This window comes from Rosa rugosa, chromosome 6 (assembly GCF_958449725.1).
Source record: "Rosa rugosa chromosome 6, drRosRugo1.1, whole genome shotgun sequence".
In the NCBI taxonomy this organism is placed as follows: Eukaryota; Viridiplantae; Streptophyta; class Magnoliopsida; order Rosales; family Rosaceae; genus Rosa; species Rosa rugosa.
This window is the reverse complement of record NC_084825.1, coordinates 25,055,932-25,078,910: the sequence shown is the minus strand read 5'-3', so window position 1 is coordinate 25,078,910 and position 22,979 is coordinate 25,055,932. Positions and strand designations below refer to the sequence as shown.

At 38.2% G+C, this 22,979-nt stretch overlaps 2 protein-coding genes and 4 long non-coding RNA genes across 16 annotated transcripts; 3 read left to right on the top strand and 3 right to left on the bottom strand.

Annotated features, from left to right (window-relative positions):
- The first annotated feature begins 310 nt into the window (after positions 1 to 310).
- On the top strand, positions 311 to 3,243 carry LOC133713588 (uncharacterized). Its single transcript, XR_009848127.1, has 3 exons — positions 311 to 633; positions 1,189 to 1,265; positions 2,788 to 3,243. It is a non-coding gene; the product is annotated as an uncharacterized LOC133713588 (long non-coding RNA).
- Positions 3,244 to 3,941: 698 nt separating this feature from the next.
- Positions 3,942 to 5,020, bottom strand: LOC133714129 (protein WUSCHEL-like). The gene is made up of 2 exons (XM_062140206.1): positions 4,322 to 5,020; positions 3,942 to 4,232 (listed from the first exon to the last, which is right to left on the bottom strand). The coding sequence occupies exons 1-2, from the start codon at positions 4,845 to 4,847 to the stop codon at positions 4,015 to 4,017; spliced, it is 744 nt and encodes a 247-aa protein (XP_061996190.1). The 5' UTR covers positions 4,848 to 5,020; the 3' UTR covers positions 3,942 to 4,014.
- A 1,753-nt stretch (positions 5,021 to 6,773) lies between these two features.
- On the top strand, positions 6,774 to 9,844 carry LOC133713686 (uncharacterized). The gene is made up of 3 exons (XR_009848195.1): positions 6,774 to 7,234; positions 7,790 to 7,866; positions 9,389 to 9,844. It is a non-coding gene; the product is annotated as an uncharacterized LOC133713686 (long non-coding RNA).
- Positions 9,845 to 10,542: 698 nt separating this feature from the next.
- LOC133714013 (protein WUSCHEL-like) lies at positions 10,543 to 11,621 on the bottom strand. The gene is made up of 2 exons (XM_062140028.1): positions 10,923 to 11,621; positions 10,543 to 10,833 (listed from the first exon to the last, which is right to left on the bottom strand). The coding sequence occupies exons 1-2, from the start codon at positions 11,446 to 11,448 to the stop codon at positions 10,616 to 10,618; spliced, it is 744 nt and encodes a 247-aa protein (XP_061996012.1). The 5' UTR covers positions 11,449 to 11,621; the 3' UTR covers positions 10,543 to 10,615.
- A 1,827-nt stretch (positions 11,622 to 13,448) lies between these two features.
- LOC133713737 (uncharacterized) lies at positions 13,449 to 16,183 on the top strand. Its single transcript, XR_009848226.1, has 3 exons — positions 13,449 to 13,835; positions 14,391 to 14,467; positions 15,988 to 16,183. It is a non-coding gene; the product is annotated as an uncharacterized LOC133713737 (long non-coding RNA).
- Positions 16,184 to 18,939: 2,756 nt separating this feature from the next.
- LOC133715278 (uncharacterized) lies at positions 18,940 to 21,790 on the bottom strand. Of its 11 annotated transcripts, none has more exons than XR_009848987.1 (9): positions 21,647 to 21,790; positions 21,320 to 21,450; positions 21,131 to 21,171; positions 20,754 to 20,893; positions 20,584 to 20,629; positions 20,309 to 20,376; positions 19,899 to 20,151; positions 19,717 to 19,804; positions 18,940 to 19,226 (listed from the first exon to the last, which is right to left on the bottom strand). It is a non-coding gene; the product is annotated as an uncharacterized LOC133715278 (long non-coding RNA). The 11 variants fall into 11 exon arrangements; XR_009848985.1 differs by having other exon boundaries at positions 19,899 to 20,143; XR_009848988.1 differs by having other exon boundaries at positions 19,899 to 20,123.
- Between the last annotated feature and the right edge of the window lie 1,189 nt (positions 21,791 to 22,979).

Genomic DNA, 22,979 nt, shown 5'->3' with positions numbered 1-22,979 from the left:
GAACGATTTAATTTTCGAAAACGAACGTTATTTAGGGGGTCTCAAAAAGTGACTTTTTATACATACAGAATTTGGGAAAACTTCCTTCATGAAAGTTGTAGAGCTCGTCGATACGATCGCGTGCATATGTGGAACGCAAAAATCCGAATTCGTATGAATTAGTTATGATTTTTTTGAAAAAGTTTCCAATTTGGTATAAAGCTTCCATTTTTGGAAATTTCCAAAAATAAAAACAGATTTTCCAAAAATGGAAAATCTGCTGCAGAAAACGCTCTCGGCCGGAAATCGCCTTGATTTTTGGTCCGGCCATATCTTCCTCCTCCGGCCACCGATCCTCACCAAACTTCTTCCATTGGCTTCGTATGGTCCTTGCGCACCTGTCTGTGGCAGCCTTTCATGGCGGCGCGGCCTGTAGCGGCGGCGGAAAGCTTGTTCCGATTTAAGCCCGATTTTGAGTCAACGCCGATATCTTGAGTTTCCGGCCACCTTTCTTTGTGATTCTTGGCTTGATGAACTCGCCTTGAGATTCTGAACCAGTCTCCAGAAGGAATCGAAGCGAGTGGTGGACGTTTTCACGCTGATCGGAGCTCTCGCCGGATTCTGGAAAAATTCCGGCCACCGTGACTGAGTTTGGTAATTTTCGACCTCTTCTTGATGTTTTCTGATAGCAAGCCTTTAGAGTTTTTTGTTAAGCATGATGAGAGGAAGAAGAGCAGCCCGGCCCCGACACCATTGACGGTGGTCGGCGGCGGCTCTGCCACTAACTCCGGCGGCCCTTTCCGGCCACCTCCGGGGATCAAAAATATGGTTTCTGTACATTTTCAGATTCTATATTTCAATACGATCATTTTGGTATATTACACGTAATTTTTGGATATCGTATGATTAAGTTATGAATTTTTAAGTTTCGATCGATTTCGATCGTTCGATTTGTGATCTGTGAAGATCAGACCGTCTGATGGAATTGTAGATTTGATATGTTGATCGTATGACTGTCCCGATGACTTTGTGTGGTCACGGACGAAGATCCGACCGTTGGATCTTCGTATAATTGAGAAATGGTGATTCGGGAGGCGATTTGTGAGAATCCATCCGTCGGATTTTTATATAAGTTAGAATCCGACCGTCAGATTCCCGTATATGTGTGCTTTTGAGTTGTTGGCTAAGTTAAGATCATTATTGGATTAGGTGATCGATGGATTTATTTGGCGGACGATTCGTGAGATTGTTAATTGAGCTGTTAAGAAGACGCAGCTGGATCAGAGGTGAGTAAACCTCACGTGGTTCATATTACGAACCGAATAAATTTAATTACTTTATTTTGTCGTAATTGTGTGAAAATATTTATGAAATAAATATTTGTTTTAAATCATATGGGCTTGATCAACTACGGTCCATAGGTAAGTAAAATGTATTTAAACTATAAAAATGAATTTCACGATTTTATTGTGTGGACTATAGTTGGTATTAGTGATTATCCCTGAGCGGATAATTACGTATATATATATATATATTTATGTGGAATATATATATGGATGGTGTGGCATTGTGGTATGTGGATTATTGAATTGAATATTTACATATGTCGGAAACATATATGTATTGGTAGAATTGTTGTGATGCAAACAATATTTGTGAGTGAGTTCATATATTGTTTTTGGGTATGACTTTTCGGGAAACAATATGTCGTGGGAAATGGTATTTCTATTGTTTTGAAAAGTGTTTGAGGATTTGGGGAGTTGCAGGTTGTGATTTCTCCTTTTGGGTTGGGAAACATTTTCAGGTCCGGTATGACCATTTTAAATGTTTTAATCTGACGACCGGTGGTCTGAGGATTTGAGAGTCACAGGTTGTGATTTCTCCGTTTGATTTGTTTTAACATTTTGGGTCCAGTGCGACTCGCTTAAATGTTTTGATCTAAGGGTCAGGTTGGCCTAAAGATCCGGGGTTTGCAGGTTGCATCCTCAGGCAATATATCGTAATTACGCCTTTGGCCCGGTTAGTGATTTCGATCAGTTAGAGCTCTAGTCTGTCTGCCAACGTGTCCAGGTTGGACCGGAATTTCATAATGATTTGTTAGGTTAACATTTCCTATGATTTTGTCACGATGTGACTTGTAAGAGTCCTTTTGGTAAAAGGTGTTGAGTTTTGGATGGATTTATTAGTGTGAGTTGATGATGTTTTTAATTAATTTCCTTGTTAATTCTTTTGTTTAAATTTCTATTCTTTTTCTCTTTTCTTCTTTTTCGGTTATATTGTTTATTATCTCTATTTATTTCCTTGATCATTTCTATGGTTCGATTTCCCGTTTATTTCTCGTTTTCATTTTATTGTTTGATTTTAATGTAATCTCCTGAACTAAATTATATGCAGGGATTACTATGACTTCTGATTTTATGCGTGTTGGTTATTTCCTGAATTAATTTTCTATGCATGATTAATGTTCTTATTAGTTTAATTGGGAAGTGCAGTGATGGATGAGACTTGTAGAAAGTTGAGAAATATTATTCCGTATTGTGGGGATAAAGACATCTTGTTAAGAGTAGAGATGAGTGATTCATTTGATTTCTTTGTGTGTGATTTCAAATGATTTGGAGTTAATGATTTTGGTGATCGATTATCGAGATTGTGGTTTTCTTTGTGGATGTTGAAATTGTTGGTTGTTACTTGAGTTAAAAGTACTGTGTTATAATAAATCAACCATTCTTTCTTTTACTCATACTGGCTGTCAAAAGCTTACCGGGTTTTGTGTTGTTGCAATCCCGGTACACTATTCAAACGGTGTAGCGGATAATCCTACAGGACTGGAGAATTCAGGAAGGTGATCGAACCGTGTAGAGTAGCTGCTTTGTAATACTCTGATTTTCAGTTGTGAGGTTTGTTATGCTCATTAGAGCTTTACAATTTACTTTGTACGAGTGAGTTGTAATAATTAACTCGAGGTCTTCGAGTTTTGAATTTGAGCGTGAGTGGCGAGGTTGTTTCTGAGAAAAAAAAAAATTCAGAACGTTTATTTGTTTAAGTTGTTTAATTCATGTTTCGGATTTGAATTTGTTATTCAAAATTCGGGGCGTGACAGTTTGGTATCAGAGCGTAAGGTGCATATTTGGTGATGTGTCAATACTTTCCGAGTGATGGCCCGTCTGCAGCGGATCCCCATCGTGTGCTCTTCGGTATTGGCTAAGTCATTGGGTATGCGTGAGTGTTGGGAGTTGTTTAGGCCGCTAGGTCGTTTTAGGAACGTGAATACCTTCCCTGTAGTAACAACTTGGTTAATATGGACTTGTATTTGACTTATACTGTGTTTTAAGTGTTATACGTGTATTAGCCAAGCATACTATACTTCTTAGATGATGGATATTCGAAGAGGTAGTACTTAGAACCGTAAAGTTGTCTTGTAGGTTCGTATTAGAATAAGTTCAGTTACCGCGAGTTACAATCTTTGAGGAATGGGAACCTCCGGATTTAACTCTGTTGAGTCAATGAGAATTGTTTTATGGAAGTGCGGTTCTTTTGAATGTTGAAGTGTTTGGTTGAAGGCATGATGTTGACCTATGCAAGTATCGAATGTGGATACGAGTATGAATTGATAGAAATTTTGCCTTCTTAAGTTGGACGTACAAATGTTTTTAGATGGAATGGTTGAGACTTTATAAGAGTAATAAGAGTAACTCTAAGGATGTGGGTTTTTCCCAGCTGACTCAGGAAGTGTTTAGCTTTATTAATCCCTGATTCTAGCGACGAAATTGTTTGTGTTTGGTTTGACTCAGACGATACTAGCTAGACCTCGATGCGACTTAATTGATTGTTGGATTCTTTTTGAGTGATTGTTTTTATTGCATCATTATGAGAGATGTGTGCAGTAGAGTTGTTTATGGTTTTGAAAATAGTATTGGGTGACCAAGGTTCGATCCTTGGTGTTGTTGTTGGTTAAACAAAAAGAAAAGAAAACATGCACACCATCTTATTGATTTAATATTACAAAAAGGAAATTGGAACTACGCTATACTAAGCCTAATCAGTAGCTCCGGATGGGTTGAGGCTGAGCTCAAGAGAAACTGGAGATCCACGGTTGTAACCGCCTGAGCCACCGAAATAGTAATCATATGCGCTACCTTCCTCGGAAGTAGTCTTCGGGTTACCATAGACGTCCTCGCCGTGCACGGGGAACAGAGGAAGAGTTTCAAACTCCTGGCGAACTCCTCCTCGTTGTTCCATGGAAGATTGTCCTCCTGTTGTGCCAAAAGAGTTGTACTGGTATTAGTATTGAAGGGTGAGGAAGATTATGAAACAAATTTTAAGTAAATAAATCCTTCATTACCAGTAGAAGCAGTGGAACCAAAATTGAGATCAATGGATCCACCAGCACCAGTAGAACTAGTGGACCCAAAATTGATGTCAATGGATCCACCAGCTGGCCCAAAATTGATGTCGATGGATCCACCAGCACCAGTAGAACCAGTGGACCCAAAATTGAGATCAATGGATCCACCAGTACCAGGAGAACTAGTTCCCATGGGCACTTGAGCAGCTTGATTGCACCTCTTCATCTGCTTCTCTCGAGCCCTGACATTCTGGAACCAAAAATAAATGTTCTTGCCCTCAACCTGTCCATACTGTTGCAGCTGGAGACAGATCTCGTGAATATGCTCTGTAGTTGGGGTCTTAACTCCCTTGTCGTAGTAAAGATCCTTGAGGATTCTTATTTGATCTGGAGTAGGAATCCACCTGGTACGGCTTCGCCAGAAATCCGTGTTGGCACTACTCCCGGCTGCTTGGTTGTTTCCTCCATCCTCGATTTGTTGCTGGGTTTGTAGCTCCATTAGTTGCAGAGTTCGTGGTTCCATGGTGATGAGTTGAGAGGAAGTGTAAATTGAAGAACGAAGTTGTTGAGTGTTTGTGGGAGATTGACCTTAGAAGGATTAAGGTCGATGAAGGGGTATTGGAGATCTGAAAGTTCAGAGGAAAGAAGAGATCGAATCTTCAAATGGAAGAAAAGATCTGAGAGAGAAGGATTGAAGATTTGAGAGTGAAAAACTGGGGATTTGAGAAGAGAAAGGCTAAAGAGTTGAGAGAGAAAGGCTTGAGCTCGGAAGAAAATTTCTTTTCCTTTGGAGTGAACAGTCGCGTCTCCAGAATGCACCTATTTATAGAACAAGGTGAGCAGATCTCCACCGTTGGATGAACGATCTCAGAATTTGAATCCACGCGTTGGATTAAAGTCGCCCCGAAACCCGGAAAAGCTGTTGGCGCGTGTTGAGCGTGTAAGGGGACATGCCGAATCTCGAGACGCTGTGGCAGACAGCTTTCGCCGAAAGGGATCTGCTTTCCGTAAATCACGGAAGCGACGTGTCGTGGCACGTGGAGTGTACCGACAGTTTGTTTTATTCTATCGCTTATGATAGAATAAATAAAAGGAGTTGCATGGAGAATAACGAGTGCAGCTGGTGCTCTAGTGGTTGAAGAGCAAAGCTCTTGTACAAGAGGTCAGAGGTTCGAACCTTGCCTCTCGTTTATTTTTATTATGTTCGCTTATGACATAATAAGTATAACATTTGTACATGTTATATTAAGCACAGCTTGTGCTCCAGTGGTTGGGGACAAAACTTTCGTGCAGCAGGTTAAGGTTTCGAACCTTGCCTCCCCCTTTATTTTATTTATGTCGCCTATGACATAATAAATATAACGCGTGTGCATATATTAATGAAAACAGCTCTTGCTTCAGTGGTTGGGAGCAAAACCTTCGTGTTCGAGGTCGGGAGCTTGAACCTTACATCCTACAAATATTTTTGGATCTCGTATATGCTCGATATACGGACGTATATACGGTATGTACGGTATGCATACGTATATACGGTATGTACGGTATTCATACATATATACGGTCGGTATGATATACATATGGTATGTACGGTATGTATACGTATGTAAAGTCGATACGGTATACCAACTGTATGTACAACTTCATACCGTAGCCGAGCTGAAAGTTGGTGGGCCGAGTTTCCAGCCCAAATGTTCGGCCCGAATGTTAAGCCCAAATGGAAGCCCAATGTTCAGCCCAAATGGTCAGCCCAAATGGCCGGTTCAAATGCTTAGCCCAAGGATTGGGCAAGCCCAAGCTATCATTACTGGGAGTAAACGCGGGTTAATGGACCCTCCCAGAGCCCACAAGAAGGCCCAAGTGGCCCATAATGAATAAGAAGACGTTGTGGAGGTGTTTGAATTTTATAAATTCATGATTTAGTGAAGCAATGTTTTCTGCACATTGTTTTGTGTGCTTAAGTTTTGGCTAATGTTGGTGGTTAAACTCTAACCTATGTTTTCTTGTTCTGGAGTGTTGTGTGAGTGGTAGGTTGTTTGAGATGGAATGAAGATCTCGTTTCCAATTATTACGACGCAGGAGAGCATGGACTGGATTTGAGAATAAGATAGCCTTACCTGATTGATAGGTAGTGCGCTTAAATTTCGGGACGAAATTTCTTTAAGGAGGGTAGATTGTAATACCCCGAAAAAAATTCAAATTTAATTCCGTGGATTTTTAGAAATGATTTCACCATTGTGGGAGCGAGTACGAGGCTTGAAGAAGTTGTGGAATTAGTTCGAACGATTTAATTTTCGAAAACGAACGTTATTTAGGGGGTCTCAAAAAGTGACTTTTTATACATACAGAATTTGGGAAAACTTTCTTCATGAAAGTTGTAGAGCTCGTCGATACGATCGCGTGCATATGTGGAACGCAAAAATCGGAGTTCGTATGAATTAGTTATGATTTTTTTGAAAAAGTTTCCAATTTGGTATAAAGCTTCCATTTTTGGAAATTTCCAAAAATAAAAACAGATTTTCCAAAAATGGAAAATCTGCTGCAGAAAACGCTCTCGGCCGGAAATCGCCTTGATTTTTGGTCCGGCCATATCTTCCTCCTCCGGCCACCGATCCTCACCAAACTTCTTCCATTGGCTTCGTATGGTCCTTGCGCACCTGTCTGTGGCAGCCTTTCATGGCGGCGCGGCCTGTAGCGGCGGCGGAAAGCTTGTTTCGATTTAAGCCCGATTTTGAGTCAACGCCGATATCTTGAGTTTCCGGCCACCTTTCTTTGTGATTCTTGGCTTGATGAACTCGCCTTGAGATTCTGAACCAGTCTCCAGAAGGAATCGAAGCGAGTGGTGGACGTTTTCACGCTGATCGGAGCTCTCGCCGGATTCTGGAAAAATTCCGGCCACCGTGACTGAGTTTGGTAATTTTCGACCTCTTCTTGATGTTTTCTGATAGCAAGCCTTTAGAGTTTTTTGTTAAGCATGATGAGAGGAAGAAGAGCAGCCCGGCCCCGACACCATTGACGGTGGTCGGCGGCGGCTCTGCCACTAACTCCGGCGGCCCTTTCCGGCCACCTCCGGGGATCAAAAATATGGTTTCTGTACATTTTCAGATTCTATATTTCAATACGATCATTTTGGTATATTACACGTAATTTTTGGATATCGTATGATTAAGTTATGAATTTTTAAGTTTCGATCGATTTCGATCGTTCGATTTGTGATCTGTGAAGATCAGACCGTCTGATGGAATTGTAGATTTGATATGTTGATCGTATGACTGTCCCGATGACTTTGTGTGGTAACGGACGAAGATCCGACCGTTGGATCTTCGTATAATTGAGAAATGGTGATTCGGGAGGCGATTTGTGAGAATCCATCCGTCGGATTTTTATATAAGTTAGAATCCGACCGTCAGATTCCCGTATATGTGTGCTTTTGAGTTGTTGGCTAAGTTAAGATCATTATTGGATTAGGTGATCGATGGATTTATTTGGCGGACGATTCGTGAGATTGTTAATTGAGCTGTTAAGAAGACGCAGCTGGATCAGAGGTGAGTAAACCTCACGTGGTTCATATTACGAACCGAATAAATTTAATTACTTTATTTTGTCGTAATTGTGTGAAAATATTTATGAAATAAATATTTGTTTTAAATCATATGGGCTTGATCAACTACGGTCCATAGGTAAGTAAAATGTATTTAAACTATAAAAATGAATTTCACGATTTTATTGTGTGGACTATAGTTGGTATTAGTGATTATCCCTGAGCGGATAATTACGTATATATATATATATATTTATGTGGAATATATATATGGATGGTGTGGCATTGTGGTATGTGGATTATTGAATTGAATATTTACATATGTCGGAAACATATATGTATTGGTAGAATTGTTGTGATGCAAACAATATTTGTGAGTGAGTTCATATATTGTTTTTGGGTATGACTTTTCGGGAAACAATATGTCGTGGGAAATGGTATTTCTATTGTTTTGAAAAGTGTTTGAGGATTTGGGGAGTTGCAGGTTGTGATTTCTCCTTTTGGGTTGGGAAACATTTTCAGGTCCGGTATGACCATTTTAAATGTTTTAATCTGACGACCGGTGGTCTGAGGATTTGAGAGTCACAGGTTGTGATTTCTCCGTTTGATTTGTTTTAACATTTTGGGTCCAGTGCGACTCGCTTAAATGTTTTGATCTAAGGGTCAGGTTGGCCTAAAGATCCGGGGTTTGCAGGTTGCATCCTCAGGCAATATATCGTAATTACGCCTTTGGCCCGGTTAGTGATTTCGATCAGTTAGAGCTCTAGTCTGTCTGCCAACGTGTCCAGGTTGGACCGGAATTTCATAATGATTTGTTAGGTTAACATTTCCTATGATTTTGTCACGATGTGACTTGTAAGAGTCCTTTTGGTAAAAGGTGTTGAGTTTTGGATGGATTTATTAGTGTGAGTTGATGATGTTTTTAATTAATTTCCTTGTTAATTCTTTTGTTTAAATTTCTATTCTTTTTCTCTTTTCTTCTTTTTCGGTTATATTGTTTATTATCTCTATTTATTTCCTTGATCATTTCTATGGTTCGATTTCCCGTTTATTTCTCGTTTTCATTTTATTGTTTGATTTTAATGTAATCTCCTGAACTAAATTATATGCAGGGATTACTATGACTTCTGATTTTATGCGTGTTGGTTATTTCCTGAATTAATTTTCTATTCATGATTAATGTTCTTATTAGTTTAATTGGGAAGTGCAGTGATGGATGAGACTTGTAGAAAGTTGAGAAATATTATTCCGTATTGTGGGGATAAAGACATCTTGTTAAGAGTAGAGATGAGTGATTCATTTGATTTCTTTGTGTGTGATTTCAAATGATTTGGAGTTAATGATTTTGGTGATCGATTATCGAGATTGTGGTTTTCTTTGTGGATGTTGAAATTGTTGGTTGTTACTTGAGTTAAAAGTACTGTGTTATAATAAATCAACCATTCTTTCTTTTACTCATACTGGCTGTCAAAAGCTTACCGGGTTTTGTGTTGTTGCAATCCCGGTACACTATTCAAACGGTGTAGCGGATAATCCTACAGGACTGGAGAATTCAGGAAGGTGATCGAACCGTGTAGAGTAGCTGCTTTGTAATACTCTGATTTTCAGTTGTGAGGTTTGTTATGCTCATTAGAGCTTTACAATTTACTTTGTACGAGTGAGTTGTAATAATTAACTCGAGGTCTTCGAGTTTTGAATTTGAGCGTGAGTGGCGAGGTTGTTTCTGAGAAAAAAAAAAATTCAGAACGTTTATTTGTTTAAGTTGTTTAATTCATGTTTCGGATTTGAATTTGTTATTCAAAATTCGGGGCGTGACAGTTTGGTATCAGAGCGTAAGGTGCATATTTGGTGATGTGTCAATACTTTCCGAGTGATGGCCCGTCTGCAGCGGATCCCCATCGTGTGCTCTTCGGTATTGGCTAAGTCATTGGGTATGCGTGAGTGTTGGGAGTTGTTTAGGCCGCTAGGTCGTTTTAGGAACGTGAATACCTTCCCTGTAGTAACAACTTGGTTAATATGGACTTGTATTTGACTTATACTGTGTTTTAAGTGTTATACGTGTATTAGCCAAGCATACTATACTTCTTAGATGATGGATATTCGAAGAGGTAGTACTTAGAACCGTAAAGTTGTCTTGTAGGTTCGTATTAGAATAAGTTCAGTTACCGCGAGTTACAATCTTTGAGGAATGGGAACCTCCGGATTTAACTCTGTTGAGTCAATGAGAATTGTTTTATGGAAGTGCGGTTCTTTTGAATGTTGAAGTGTTTGGTTGAAGGCATGATGTTGACCTATGCAAGTATCGAATGTGGATACGAGTATGAATTGATAGAAATTTTGCCTTCTTAAGTTGGACGTACAAATGTTTTTAGATGGAATGGTTGAGACTTTATAAGAGTAATAAGAGTAACTCTAAGGATGTGGGTTTTTCCCAGCTGACTCAGGAAGTGTTTAGCTTTATTAATCCCTGATTCTAGCGACGAAATTGTTTGTGTTTGGTTTGACTCAGACGATACTAGCTAGACCTCGATGCGACTTAATTGATTGTTGGATTCTTTTTGAGTGATTGTTTTTATTGCATCATTATGAGAGATGTGTGCAGTAGAGTTGTTTATGGTTTTGAAAATAGTATTGGGTGACCAAGGTTCGATCCTTGGTGTTGTTGTTGGTTAAACAAAAAGAAAAGAAAACATGCACACCATCTTATTGATTTAATATTACAAAAAGGAAATTGGAACTACGCTATACTAAGCCTAATCAGTAGCTCCGGATGGGTTGAGGCTGAGCTCAAGAGAAACTGGAGATCCACGGTTGTAACCGCCTGAGCCACCGAAATAGTAATCATATGCGCTACCTTCCTCGGAAGTAGTCTTCGGGTTACCATAGACGTCCTCGCCGTGCACGGGGAACAGAGGAAGAGTTTCAAACTCCTGGCGAACTCCTCCTCGTTGTTCCATGGAAGATTGTCCTCCTGTTGTGCCAAAAGAGTTGTACTGGTATTAGTATTGAAGGGTGAGGAAGATTATGAAACAAATTTTAAGTAAATAAATCCTTCATTACCAGTAGAAGCAGTGGAACCAAAATTGAGATCAATGGATCCACCAGCACCAGTAGAACTAGTGGACCCAAAATTGATGTCAATGGATCCACCAGCTGGCCCAAAATTGATGTCGATGGATCCACCAGCACCAGTAGAACCAGTGGACCCAAAATTGAGATCAATGGATCCACCAGTACCAGGAGAACTAGTTCCCATGGGCACTTGAGCAGCCTGATTGCACCTCTTCATCTGCTTCTCTCGAGCCCTGACATTCTGGAACCAAAAATAAATGTTCTTGCCCTCAACCTGTCCATACTGTTGCAGCTGGAGACAGATCTCGTGAATATGCTCTGTAGTTGGGGTCTTAACTCCCTTGTCGTAGTAAAGATCCTTGAGGATTCTTATTTGATCTGGAGTAGGAATCCACCTGGTACGGCTTCGCCAGAAATCCGTGTTGGCACTACTCCCGGCTGCTTGGTTGTTTCCTCCATCCTCGATTTGTTGCTGGGTTTGTAGCTCCATTAGTTGCAGAGTTCGTGGTTCCATGGTGATGAGTTGAGAGGAAGTGTAAATTGAAGAACGAAGTTGTTGAGTGTTTGTGGGAGATTGACCTTAGAAGGATTAAGGTCGATGAAGGGGTATTGGAGATCTGAAAGTTCAGAGGAAAGAAGAGATCGAATCTTCAAATGGAAGAAAAGATCTGAGAGAGAAGGATTGAAGATTTGAGAGTGAAAAACTGGGGATTTGAGAAGAGAAAGGCTAAAGAGTTGAGAGAGAAAGGCTTGAGCTCGGAAGAAAATTTCTTTTCCTTTGGAGTGAACAGTCGCGTCTCCAGAATGCACCTATTTATAGAACAAGGTGAGCAGATCTCCACCGTTGGATGAACGATCTCAGAATTTGAATCCACGCGTTGGATTAAAGTCGCCCCGAAACCCGGAAAAGCTGTTGGCGCGTGTTGAGCGTGTAAGGGGACATGCCGAATCTCGAGACGCTGTGGCAGACAGCTTTCGCCGAAAGGGATCTGCTTTCCGTAAATCACGGAAGCGACGTGTCGTGGCACGTGGAGTGTACCGACAGTTTGTTTTATTCTATCGCTTATGATAGAATAAATAAAAGGAGTTGCATGGAGAATAACGAGTGCAGCTGGTGCTCTAGTGGTTGAAGAGCAAAGCTCTTGTACAAGAGGTCAGAGGTTCGAACCTTGCCTCTCGTTTATTTTTATTATGTTCGCTTATGACATAATAAGTATAACATTTGTACATGTTATATTAAGCACAGCTTGTGCTCCAGTGGTTGGGGACAAAACTTTCGTGCAGCAGGTTAAGGTTTCGAACCTTGCCTCCCCCTTTATTTTATTTATGTCGCCTATGACATAATAAATATAACGCGTGTGCATATATTAATGAAAACAGCTCTTGCTTCAGTGGTTGGGAGCAAAACCTTCGTGTTCGAGGTCGGGAGCTTGAACCTTACATCCTACAAATATTTTTGGATCTCGTATATGCTCGATATACGGACGTATATACGGTATGTACGGTATGCATACGTATATACGGTATGTACGGTATTCATACATATATACGGTCGGTATGATATACATATGGTATGTACGGTATGTATACGTATGTAAAGTCGATACGGTATACCAACTGTATGTACAACTTCATACCGTAGCCGAGCTGAAAGTTGGTGGGTCGAGTTTCCAGCCCAAATGTTCGGCCCGAATGTTAAGCCCAAATGGAAGCCCAATGTTCAGCCCAAATGGTCAGCCCAAATGGCCGGTTCAAATGCTTAGCCCAAGTATTGGGCAAGCCCAAGCTATCATTACTGGGAGTAAACGCGGGTTAATGGACCCTCCCAGAGCCCACAAGAAGGCCCAAGTGGCCCATAATGAATAAGAAGACATTGTGGAGGTGTTTGAATTTTATAAATTCATGATTTAGTGAAGCAATGTTTTCTGCACATTGTTTTGTGTGCTTAAGTTTTGGCTAATGTTGGTGGTTAAACTCTAACCTATGTTTTCTTGTTCTGGAGTGTTGTGTGAGTGGTAGGTTGTTTGAGATGGAATGAAGATCTCGTTTCCAATTATTACGACGCAGGAGAGCATGGACTGGATTTGAGAATAAGATAGCCTTACCTGATTGATAGGTAGTGCGCTTAAATTTCGGGACGAAATTTCTTTAAGGAGGGTAGATTGTAATACCCCGAAAAAAATTCAAATTTAATTCCGTGGATTTTTAGAAATGATTTCACCATTGTGGGAGCGAGTACGAGGCTTGAAGAAGTTGTGGAATTAGTTCGAACGATTTAATTTTCGAAAACGAACGTTATTTAGGGGGTCTCAAAAAGTGACATTTTATACATACAGAATTTGGGAAAACTTCCTTCATGAAAGTTGTAGAGCTCGTCGATACGATCGCGTGCATATGTGGAACTCAAAAATCGGAGTTCGTATGAATTAGTTATGATTTTTTTGAAAAAGTTTCCAATTTGGTATAAAGCTTCCATTTTTGGAAATTTCCAAAAATAAAAACAGATTTTCCAAAAATGGAAAATCTGCTGCAGAAAACGCTCTCGGCCGGAAATCGCCTTGATTTTTGGTCCGGCCATATCTTCCTCCTCCGGCCACCGATCCTCACCAAACTTCTTCCATTGGCTTCGTATGGTCCTTGCGCACCTGTCTGTGGCAGCCTTTCATGGCGGCGCGGCCTGTAGCGGCGGCGGAAAGCTTGTTTCGATTTAAGCCCGATTTTGAGTCAACGCCGATATCTTGAGTTTCCGGCCACCTTTCTTTGTGATTCTTGGCTTGATGAACTCGCCTTGAGATTCTGAACCAGTCTCCAGAAGGAATCGAAGCGAGTGGTGGACGTTTTCACGCTGATCGGAGCTCTCGCCGGATTCTGGAAAAATTCCGGCCACCGTGACTGAGTTTGGTAATTTTCGACCTCTTCTTGATGTTTTCTGATAGCAAGCCTTTAGAGTTTTTTGTTAAGCATGATGAGAGGAAGAAGAGCAGCCCGGCCCCGACACCATTGACGGTGGTCGGCGGCGGCTCTGCCACTAACTCCGGCGGCCCTTTCCGGCCACCTCCGGGGATCAAAAATATGGTTTCTGTACATTTTCAGATTCTATATTTCAATACGATCATTTTGGTATATTACACGTAATTTTTGGATATCGTATGATTAAGTTATGAATTTTTAAGTTTCGATCGATTTCGATCGTTCGATTTGTGATCTGTGAAGATCAGACCGTCTGATGGAATTGTAGATTTGATATGTTGATCGTATGACTGTCCCGATGACTTTGTGTGGTAACGGACGAAGATCCGACCGTTGGATCTTCGTATAATTGAGAAATGGTGATTCGGGAGGCGATTTGTGAGAATCCATCCGTCGGATTTTTATATAAGTTAGAATCCGACCGTCAGATTCCCGTATATGTGTGCTTTTGAGTTGTTGGCTAAGTTAAGATCATTATTGGATTAGGTGATCGATGGATTTATTTGGCGGACGATTCGTGAGATTGTTAATTGAGCTGTTAAGAAGACGCAGCTGGATCAGAGGTGAGTAAACCTCACGTGGTTCATATTACGAACCGAATAAATTTAATTACTTTATTTTGTCGTAATTGTGTGAAAATATTTATGAAATAAATATTTGTTTTAAATCATATGGGCTTGATCAACTACGGTCCATAGGTAAGTAAAATGTATTTAAACTATAAAAATGAATTTCACGATTTTATTGTGTGGACTATAGTTGGTATTAGTGATTATCCCTGAGCGGATAATTACGTATATATATATATATTTATGTGGAATATATATATGGATGGTGTGGCATTGTGGTATGTGGATTATTGAATTGAATATTTACATATGTCGGAAACATATATGTATTGGTAGAATTGTTGTGATGCAAACAATATTTGTGAGTGAGTTCATATATTGTTTTTGGGTATGACTTTTCGGGAAACAATATGTCGTGGGAAATGGTATTTCTATTGTTTTGAAAAGTGTTTGAGGATTTGGGGAGTTGCAGGTTGTGATTTCTCCTTTTGGGTTGGGAAACATTTTCAGGTCCGGTATGACCATTTTAAATGTTTTAATCTGACGACCGGTGGTCTGAGGATTTGAGAGTCACAGGTTGTGATTTCTCCGTTTGATTTGTTTTAACATTTTGGGTCCAGTGCGACTCGCTTAAATGTTTTGATCTAAGGGTCAGGTTGGCCTAAAGATCCGGGGTTTGCAGGTTGCATCCTCAGGCAATATATCGTAATTACGCCTTTGGCCCGGTTAGTGATTTCGATCAGTTAGAGCTCTAGTCTGTCTGCCAACGTGTCCAGGTTGGACCGGAATTTCATAATGATTTGTTAGGTTAACATTTCCTATGATTTTGTCACGATGTGACTTGTAAGAGTCCTTTTGGTAAAAGGTGTTGAGTTTTGGATGGATTTATTAGTGTGAGTTGATGATGTTTTTAATTAATTTCCTTGTTAATTCTTTTGTTTAAATTTCTATTCTTTTTCTCTTTTCTTCTTTTTCGGTTATATTGTTTATTATCTCTATTTATTTCCTTGATCATTTCTATGGTTCGATTTCCCGTTTATTTCTCGTTTTCATTTTATTGTTTGATTTTAATGTAATCTCCTGAACTAAATTATATGCAGGGATTACTATGACTTCTGATTTTATGCGTGTTGGTTATTTCCTGAATTAATTTTCTATGCATGATTAATGTTCTTATTAGTTTAATTGGGAAGTGCAGTGATGGATGAGACTTGTAGAAAGTTGAGAAATATTATTCCGTATTGTGGGGATAAAGACATCTTGTTAAGAGTAGAGATGAGTGATTCATTTGATTTCTTTGTGTGTGATTTCAAATGATTTGGAGTTAATGATTTTGGTGATCGATTATCGAGATTGTGGTTTTCTTTGTGGATGTTGAAATTGTTGGTTGTTACTTGAGTTAAAAGTACTGTGTTATAATAAATCAACCATTCTTTCTTTTACTCATACTGGCTGTCAAAAGCTTACCGGGTTTTGTGTTGTTGCAATCCCGGTACACTATTCAAACGGTGTAGCGGATAATCCTACAGGACTGGAGAATTCAGGAAGGTGATCGAACCGTGTAGAGTAGCTGCTTTGTAATACTCTGATTTTCAGTTGTGAGGTTTGTTATGCTCATTAGAGCTTTACAATTTACTTTGTACGAGTGAGTTGTAATAATTAACTCGAGGTCTTCGAGTTTTGAATTTGAGCGTGAGTGGCGAGGTTGTTTCTGAGAAAAAAAAAATTCAGAACGTTTATTTGTTTAAGTTGTTTAATTCATGTTTCGGATTTGAATTTGTTATTCAAAATTCGGGGCGTGACATGATCATTGTGTCTGAAGCCTCAATTTGGAACTCTTTACCAGTTATACCACTCATTGTTTTGTACTATGTTGTATGAATTACTGTTGGACAGTAATTACCACATAAATAGTACTCTAATCCATATCATTGAAGTATCATTTTTCCAACATCCATACATTCAAGTAACTAGATAATGTACCATACAAGAAAGCACTCCTAGCTAGCTACACATTAATCAAAAGCTAATACAATATCCTTTGGCTTCAACAAAACTTTCCTTTACCATTTTATCAAGCATCTTGTGCACTATATTCTAGCATCACCTCCAAGCTTGTTGTGAAGCTTCACAAGTAGCACATACTGCAACAAAAGAGCATGATACAGTAACTGCAATAGAAAAATATATAACTCATCTAAATGAAAATGTACAAAACAGAAATTCAATAAGAAAAACTCTAAGAGCTAGATTTTAAGTTTGATCTTCTATCATCTCCCAATGTACAAAAGTCTATAGTTTATACACTGCCAATAAGCAAATTATTACTTTCTACAGGCAGGCAAATATGATTGATATAAAATTGGAGGCTCCATACAAATTTGAGTGGTCAATAGCCCATGGTTATATTCCTTTCCTTGGGCGTGCCAAACACAAAAAATGATAAAATTTCCCTTCCCAAGCTTTTCATTCCGGGAACCAAACGAGACCTCTGGGTACAATGTTGGCGAGAGGGGGGAAGCCTTTGGTTGGCTTGCTATCACTAGAACACGCTGAGGTAGTAAAGTGAAGTGTGGCTGCTTGTTTTGTGGCGGAGCATGATTTCTTCCCAACTATTTTGGAGACCGACTCACAGGTAGTCCACCAGCAGTTGGTTAACAGAGATAGGCATAACACCTCATCATTGGGTCGTATTTTTGATGATTTGGGTACTATTCTGGATACTCGTACTAGTCTGAAGGTTATTCACACAAAGAGGCATGCAAATAAAGTTGCTCGCCTCATGGCAGCTTATTCAAGTTCTATTTCTGAAGAAATTTTTTATTTTTCAGCTCCTCCCTTTCTCATGCCTGTATTAGCAGCTGATGCTTGTAATATGTAACTTATTTCAAACTTCCCAATAAAGTTTGACCTTTTCCCCTAAAAAAAACTATAATTAGTATAAATAACCACAAAATTCAAGTATAAGTTTTCACAGGATGTCATAGTATGTATCGGGAACTCTATATTTTTTATATACCGTCCAGGTCTTTTAGTTTTTTTTTGTTTATCGAGCCATCACTGGTGGGTGCACTGGATGTCATGCATGGTTGTTCTAGGTTGTCAGACAGATTTACTGCTCTTCTTGTTTTGGTAGAAAAGACTTTAGATTTACTGCTCCTAAACCCTTACGCTGTGTTTGGAAGAGACAATTATAAATTTTACTTCGAACATTTTGAAATGATGGAATCTACAACTTTATTAAAATTCTATTAACTCCAATTATCATCATTTGGCTGTATCTATTTACAATTTGGAATGTATAATAAATTAGTAAAAAAAAATTTAAGCAATATGACAGCTCTTTTATTGATCAACAAACTAATACATAACGATTTACTCCAGTGAGGCTGACAGAAAAATCATTACCTAAACAATTCCACATTTTAGAGACAATTAAGCACATCGAAAAATAATTCAAAATCATCCATGAAATTATTTAAAGGGGAAATTACTGGTCCCCCCTTTAACTTTTGGTGCGTCAACAGTTCAGTTCCTGTTATTCCAATTTTAACAGATAACTCCCCAAACATTCAAATTTCACACAATTTGATCCAAAATTACCATTTTACCCCTCACTTCCTTTTTTCACACACACACATATATACATATATCTACATATACATACATACATACATACATACATACATACATACATATATATATATATATACACACACACACACACACTACAACAAAAAACCTCATTTGCGAGGAACTTGTTCCTCGCTGAAAACCGACATTTCCTCGATGTAGTATTTTCGCGAGGAAATTTTTTTCGACTTCAATTTGTCGGAGAAAGCTCGTCAAGGAAAGCTTCAGCGACAAAAAAACTATATCCTCGCCAAACCTTTTTCGCGAGAAAATTAATTTTTCTTGCTGTTAATCTTTGGCGACAATATTTTTCCTCACCCAAACTCAAACTTTTACCTCGTTAAAAAATTTCGGGGATTAGAAAATAGTCGTTAAATATATTTTTTGACAAACTTAATTTCGTCGCTAATTATAATTAGTAAATAAAAAATTATAAATAATTTAAACTACTGTTTTTGCGACCAAAATATTTCCGTCGTTATAAATAGCTTTAGGCGAGGAAGTTTTTCCTCTCTCTAAACCGTTATTAGCGACTAAATTTTGTTTCATATATTATATGTATCCTTTTAGCGAGAAAGTTTTCTCGCTGAAAATAATCAACAAGGAATGTTTTTTCCGTCAATGTAAGAACTGAAGTTTATAGTGAGAAAATTCATTTTTGTCAATATTAAATTTTAGTCTATAGCGAGGAAATATTCTTTTTGTTACAGTTGTCTGCTTATTACGATATGACATGTCGGCAGTTACATGTTATTTCATTCTACAAAGAGGATTCTTATTCAAAACTAGTCAAACAATCAACAAAATAATAACGGAAATAAAAGAACAAAAGATTTTGGAACAGAAGAAACTTATATTGCAGCAAAATGGTTTACATATGGTTTACAGTACAAAACGCTCTTGGTAGTTCATTATTCTGACAGACTTGAAGGAAAAGATCCAAACCTATTTCAAAGGCAAAAGCATATACTAGCAGCTTTAGCTATTATTCAAGAAAGCTTAACAAGACAAGCCTCTCACTTCCTCATGATCACAGTCCACAAGCTGCTGCTCACTGAGACTAACGAGCTCCCCTGTTGTCAAATAATGAGCTCCTTCCAGTGCAAGCTCCCCTAATTATCTACAAGACTACAAGCAATAAATCATCCTAGTATGTGATTCTTGTTCCTACAATCAGTGTGGAGTGTGCTTTAAATATCATAACAAACAAGTCAATCATTAACACACATGTTAAAAATAACGATTGCAGCCAAATTGATACGAGTCAACGACAATACAAAAAGTTCACAAAGCCAAAAAGTTCACAATATCACCAAAAGGACTCTTATAAATGAAGTCACATGTATTTTAAATGATAAGGAATGCTGGAACCCTCAACCTTCACAAGAGTTCAATGACCAGGATATTGGAAAACCACATTCCACGAACTCATGAATATAATTTTAGAGACTGGGGATTTATGGAATATTACCATACTTACTCGTAATCAAAGTTCAAGTATGGTGCACTTACTAAAACCACATTAGTAGTTTCATAGAATAGTTACAGGAAAGATACAGTGGTGCACAAATACTTCTAAAAGGTTATCAGGCAGAGAATCTGAGAATTACCTTAATCATTGTCTAAGGCCACAACATGACCAATCCCTTCTACTTCACCAGCATACCCAAGAGCTCTTAAGCTAGAAGCTGTTAAGACCTGTGAACCCAAATGACAAGTAATATAAATGAGGATTTCATCTTCTATCAACATTACATATGATTACATCAAAAACCCGGAGTAATCAACCAACCTTTCCAAAGGCTTCTCCACAAACTACTATGTCCCCCTTTCTAATGGTTCCATTTTGCACGATAAGTGTAACTAAAGGTCCTCTAGATTTATCAAGAGCGGCCTCAATGACTGTGCCTTTTGCACTTCTATCAGGATTGGGCTTTAACTATAGCCACTGTCATGTAATGCCTCATCCACCGGTATGCCACCATAAAACACTAAAACCGTACAACGTGATTTGAAACTGAAACAAAGAGTATAGTACTGGAGAGCTTGCATGCAACATTGTTCATACAGGTACCATGGAAATCATATTAGACATAACAATCCAGAACAATTCCAATCTATAATATCGATCTCACCTATGAAATTAGTATAAACTACTTTGTATCATATACAAATCAAATAAGACTAATCTGTAACACTAACCTGTCAATTCAAGTCTCTCGCTTTATCAGCATACTCTGATGTTAAAGGACTGGACATTTGACTGACCTCTGCAAAATTGAAATTTGGGAGCTATTTTATCACTTAGACATAAGCCAAAACCTTCCCTTTAGAAGCTAACAAAAATAACTTACAGTCCCAAACAGAAAAAGTAAAAGGAAATCAAACTCAGAAAAAAAAAAGCACCAAAACGTAAGGCAAACCTACAGAATTCCACATATAATATGAAAGAGGATAAATTATGGTAGTAGACCTACTGAATTTAATGAAAGCAAATGGTCTTGCAGGTGCTAAAGCTCCTACCTAATGATTAAAAAGGTCATAAGATTAGCTATTGATTGCTCACATATCAATAGCAGAAAAAGACCATGTCAGACCCATGATTTAAGTATATATATTTCAAGCCAGAAAAACAACAATTACATACCGGCGGCACATTGGGGTACCCACTGGGGAAGGAAACATCAAAGAAAAAGATACCATCATGGAAAGGAGTACCCTTAGCTCCAACAATTACAGCTCTCAAAAGATCCAACCTTGTTTCATAGACTCTAACAATGACTGTATCTATAAATTTGATAAATAACAAGGTTCAGGATTCAAATATAATTCACTTCATACACAATGCATACTTAGCAGAGTAGAAGGTAGGCAACAAAGTTTCCATTGCTTAGGTATTGAAAAGGAGAAAAGTGACCCTCACGACATTTTAAAGAGGACAATATATTTTGTTAAAGGAAGATGACAGAATAGTTAATATAAGAATGACAGAATAGTCAATATAAGAATGAGCACTGGACTCACAGTATATGAGGAAACTTGTCCTGCATTTCCCTTTGCATAATCTGTTTCATTCATGAAGAAGAATACCACAGCCCAATTATCATTAGTCACTGAGATTTAACCCACCAAAATCCCAGAATCCCAAACCACACCAAAATCAGAAATCACAAAATGCAGGCACCAAATTAGAGAGTGAGAATGCGAATTGACCTAGTAGAAGTTGAGACCCCAACTTGAAACGTGGAACCAAAATATGGTAGCATAGACCCAATTCGAACCCAGCAATTGGTAGCGCAGCGACAGAAAAGATTGAATTGACCTGGTATCAACAACTCCTTGTCCTGGACTCACAAGATAATCAAAACATAGGTTAAGTTCAAATCAAATTGGGATTCAATTAGAGAGCGTTTAATTGAAATTACCCCAAATTATATAAACTATAACATCTAATTTAGCAGAAAATAAAAGATCGACATTGATTAATCAAGCTCTACAAGAATGATATACAAGGAAGAAGAAAGATGAATCTAATCTTACTGAGATGAGAGCTTCAAAGATGGTAGACCCAAAGAGGGAGCCTCAGAGACGGAGACGGAGCTTCATGAGACTATGAGAGGAGAACGGCAGAGAGAGAAAAGGGCGACATCCTATTACCCTTTAGAGTATTTTATCTTCGTTTTTTTTTTTTTTTTTTTTTTGTAAATTTGGATTAGCGCTTCTTTTTTTCACTGCCCGCCTTCGATCATCACTATCCCGCTTCTCTATTATCTTTTCTCTTCCTTTTTCTCTAATTCTTTAGTATGCTGTTTACAAAAATAAAAATAGATTTAGGGGTTAGGGGTTAGGGGTTAGGGGTTAGGTTATAGGATCAATAAGTTTATGATTGTGAATAGCTTAATGGTTTTTTATTTGAATATTTTTTATCATAATTTATAACTGAATAGTTAAATCAGTCACATTTTGCATAGTGTGTTCTATTTATGATCCCTTAAATTGAAGTTTGCATTGTTAAAGTTCTATTACCTAGTGTGTTCCACATGTGATCCAGCAAATTGAACAAGAAAGACATCCATTATTGAACGACATTATCCATGTATATACAAAATATGATACACATCATGAGTCATTGTCATATTATCGAGGTAAGAAATATAAACTCATGCCATGTATGATGCAGTGATTCTTAAGTAGGACTGTAGGAGAGATGTAGTAAAGGGAAACTCAATTATAAAATCGGGAGCAAAAACGAGTCATTCATACTAATGTTTACAAATGAACATATCAAATTAGTATTCTGAAGGATAATCGATTTTCACTAACTTGTTTAGTAACTATGAAATCATTCATATAATACCGCCTTACGATTTTAAAGAGGTCCATGATATTTGATCATACTTTTAAAGCAAAAATATGAATAATACTTGTGTAAATTTTAATGATTATGAAATCAAAAATGTCAATAGTGCATTCCACACTAAAAAAGGAAAAGGAAAAAGAAAAATGAATATGACAAATATAAACACCTAGCACATATCGTTCATTGGTAATCTTATTTGAAGTATAAAATTGTTTAAATACTTAATTATTTATTTATCATAGGTCAACCTATTTCTTCATCTCAAATTTTCCCTTTTCTTCGCCATTCAATTTGGACAATCTTACCCAATTTTCCGAACTAATAACAATGATAACAGTTATTTCCTCGCTAATCGCTTCTTTTGACAAGGAAATGGTTTCTCTTAGAACACAAACTTTTAGTGAGGAAACCATAGTTTTGTCGCCGTTAAACGTGACAGATCATACTTAATTTTCCACCAAACTAATAACAAGGAAAGTGTTATTTCCTCGCTAATTGTTTCTTTTAACGAGG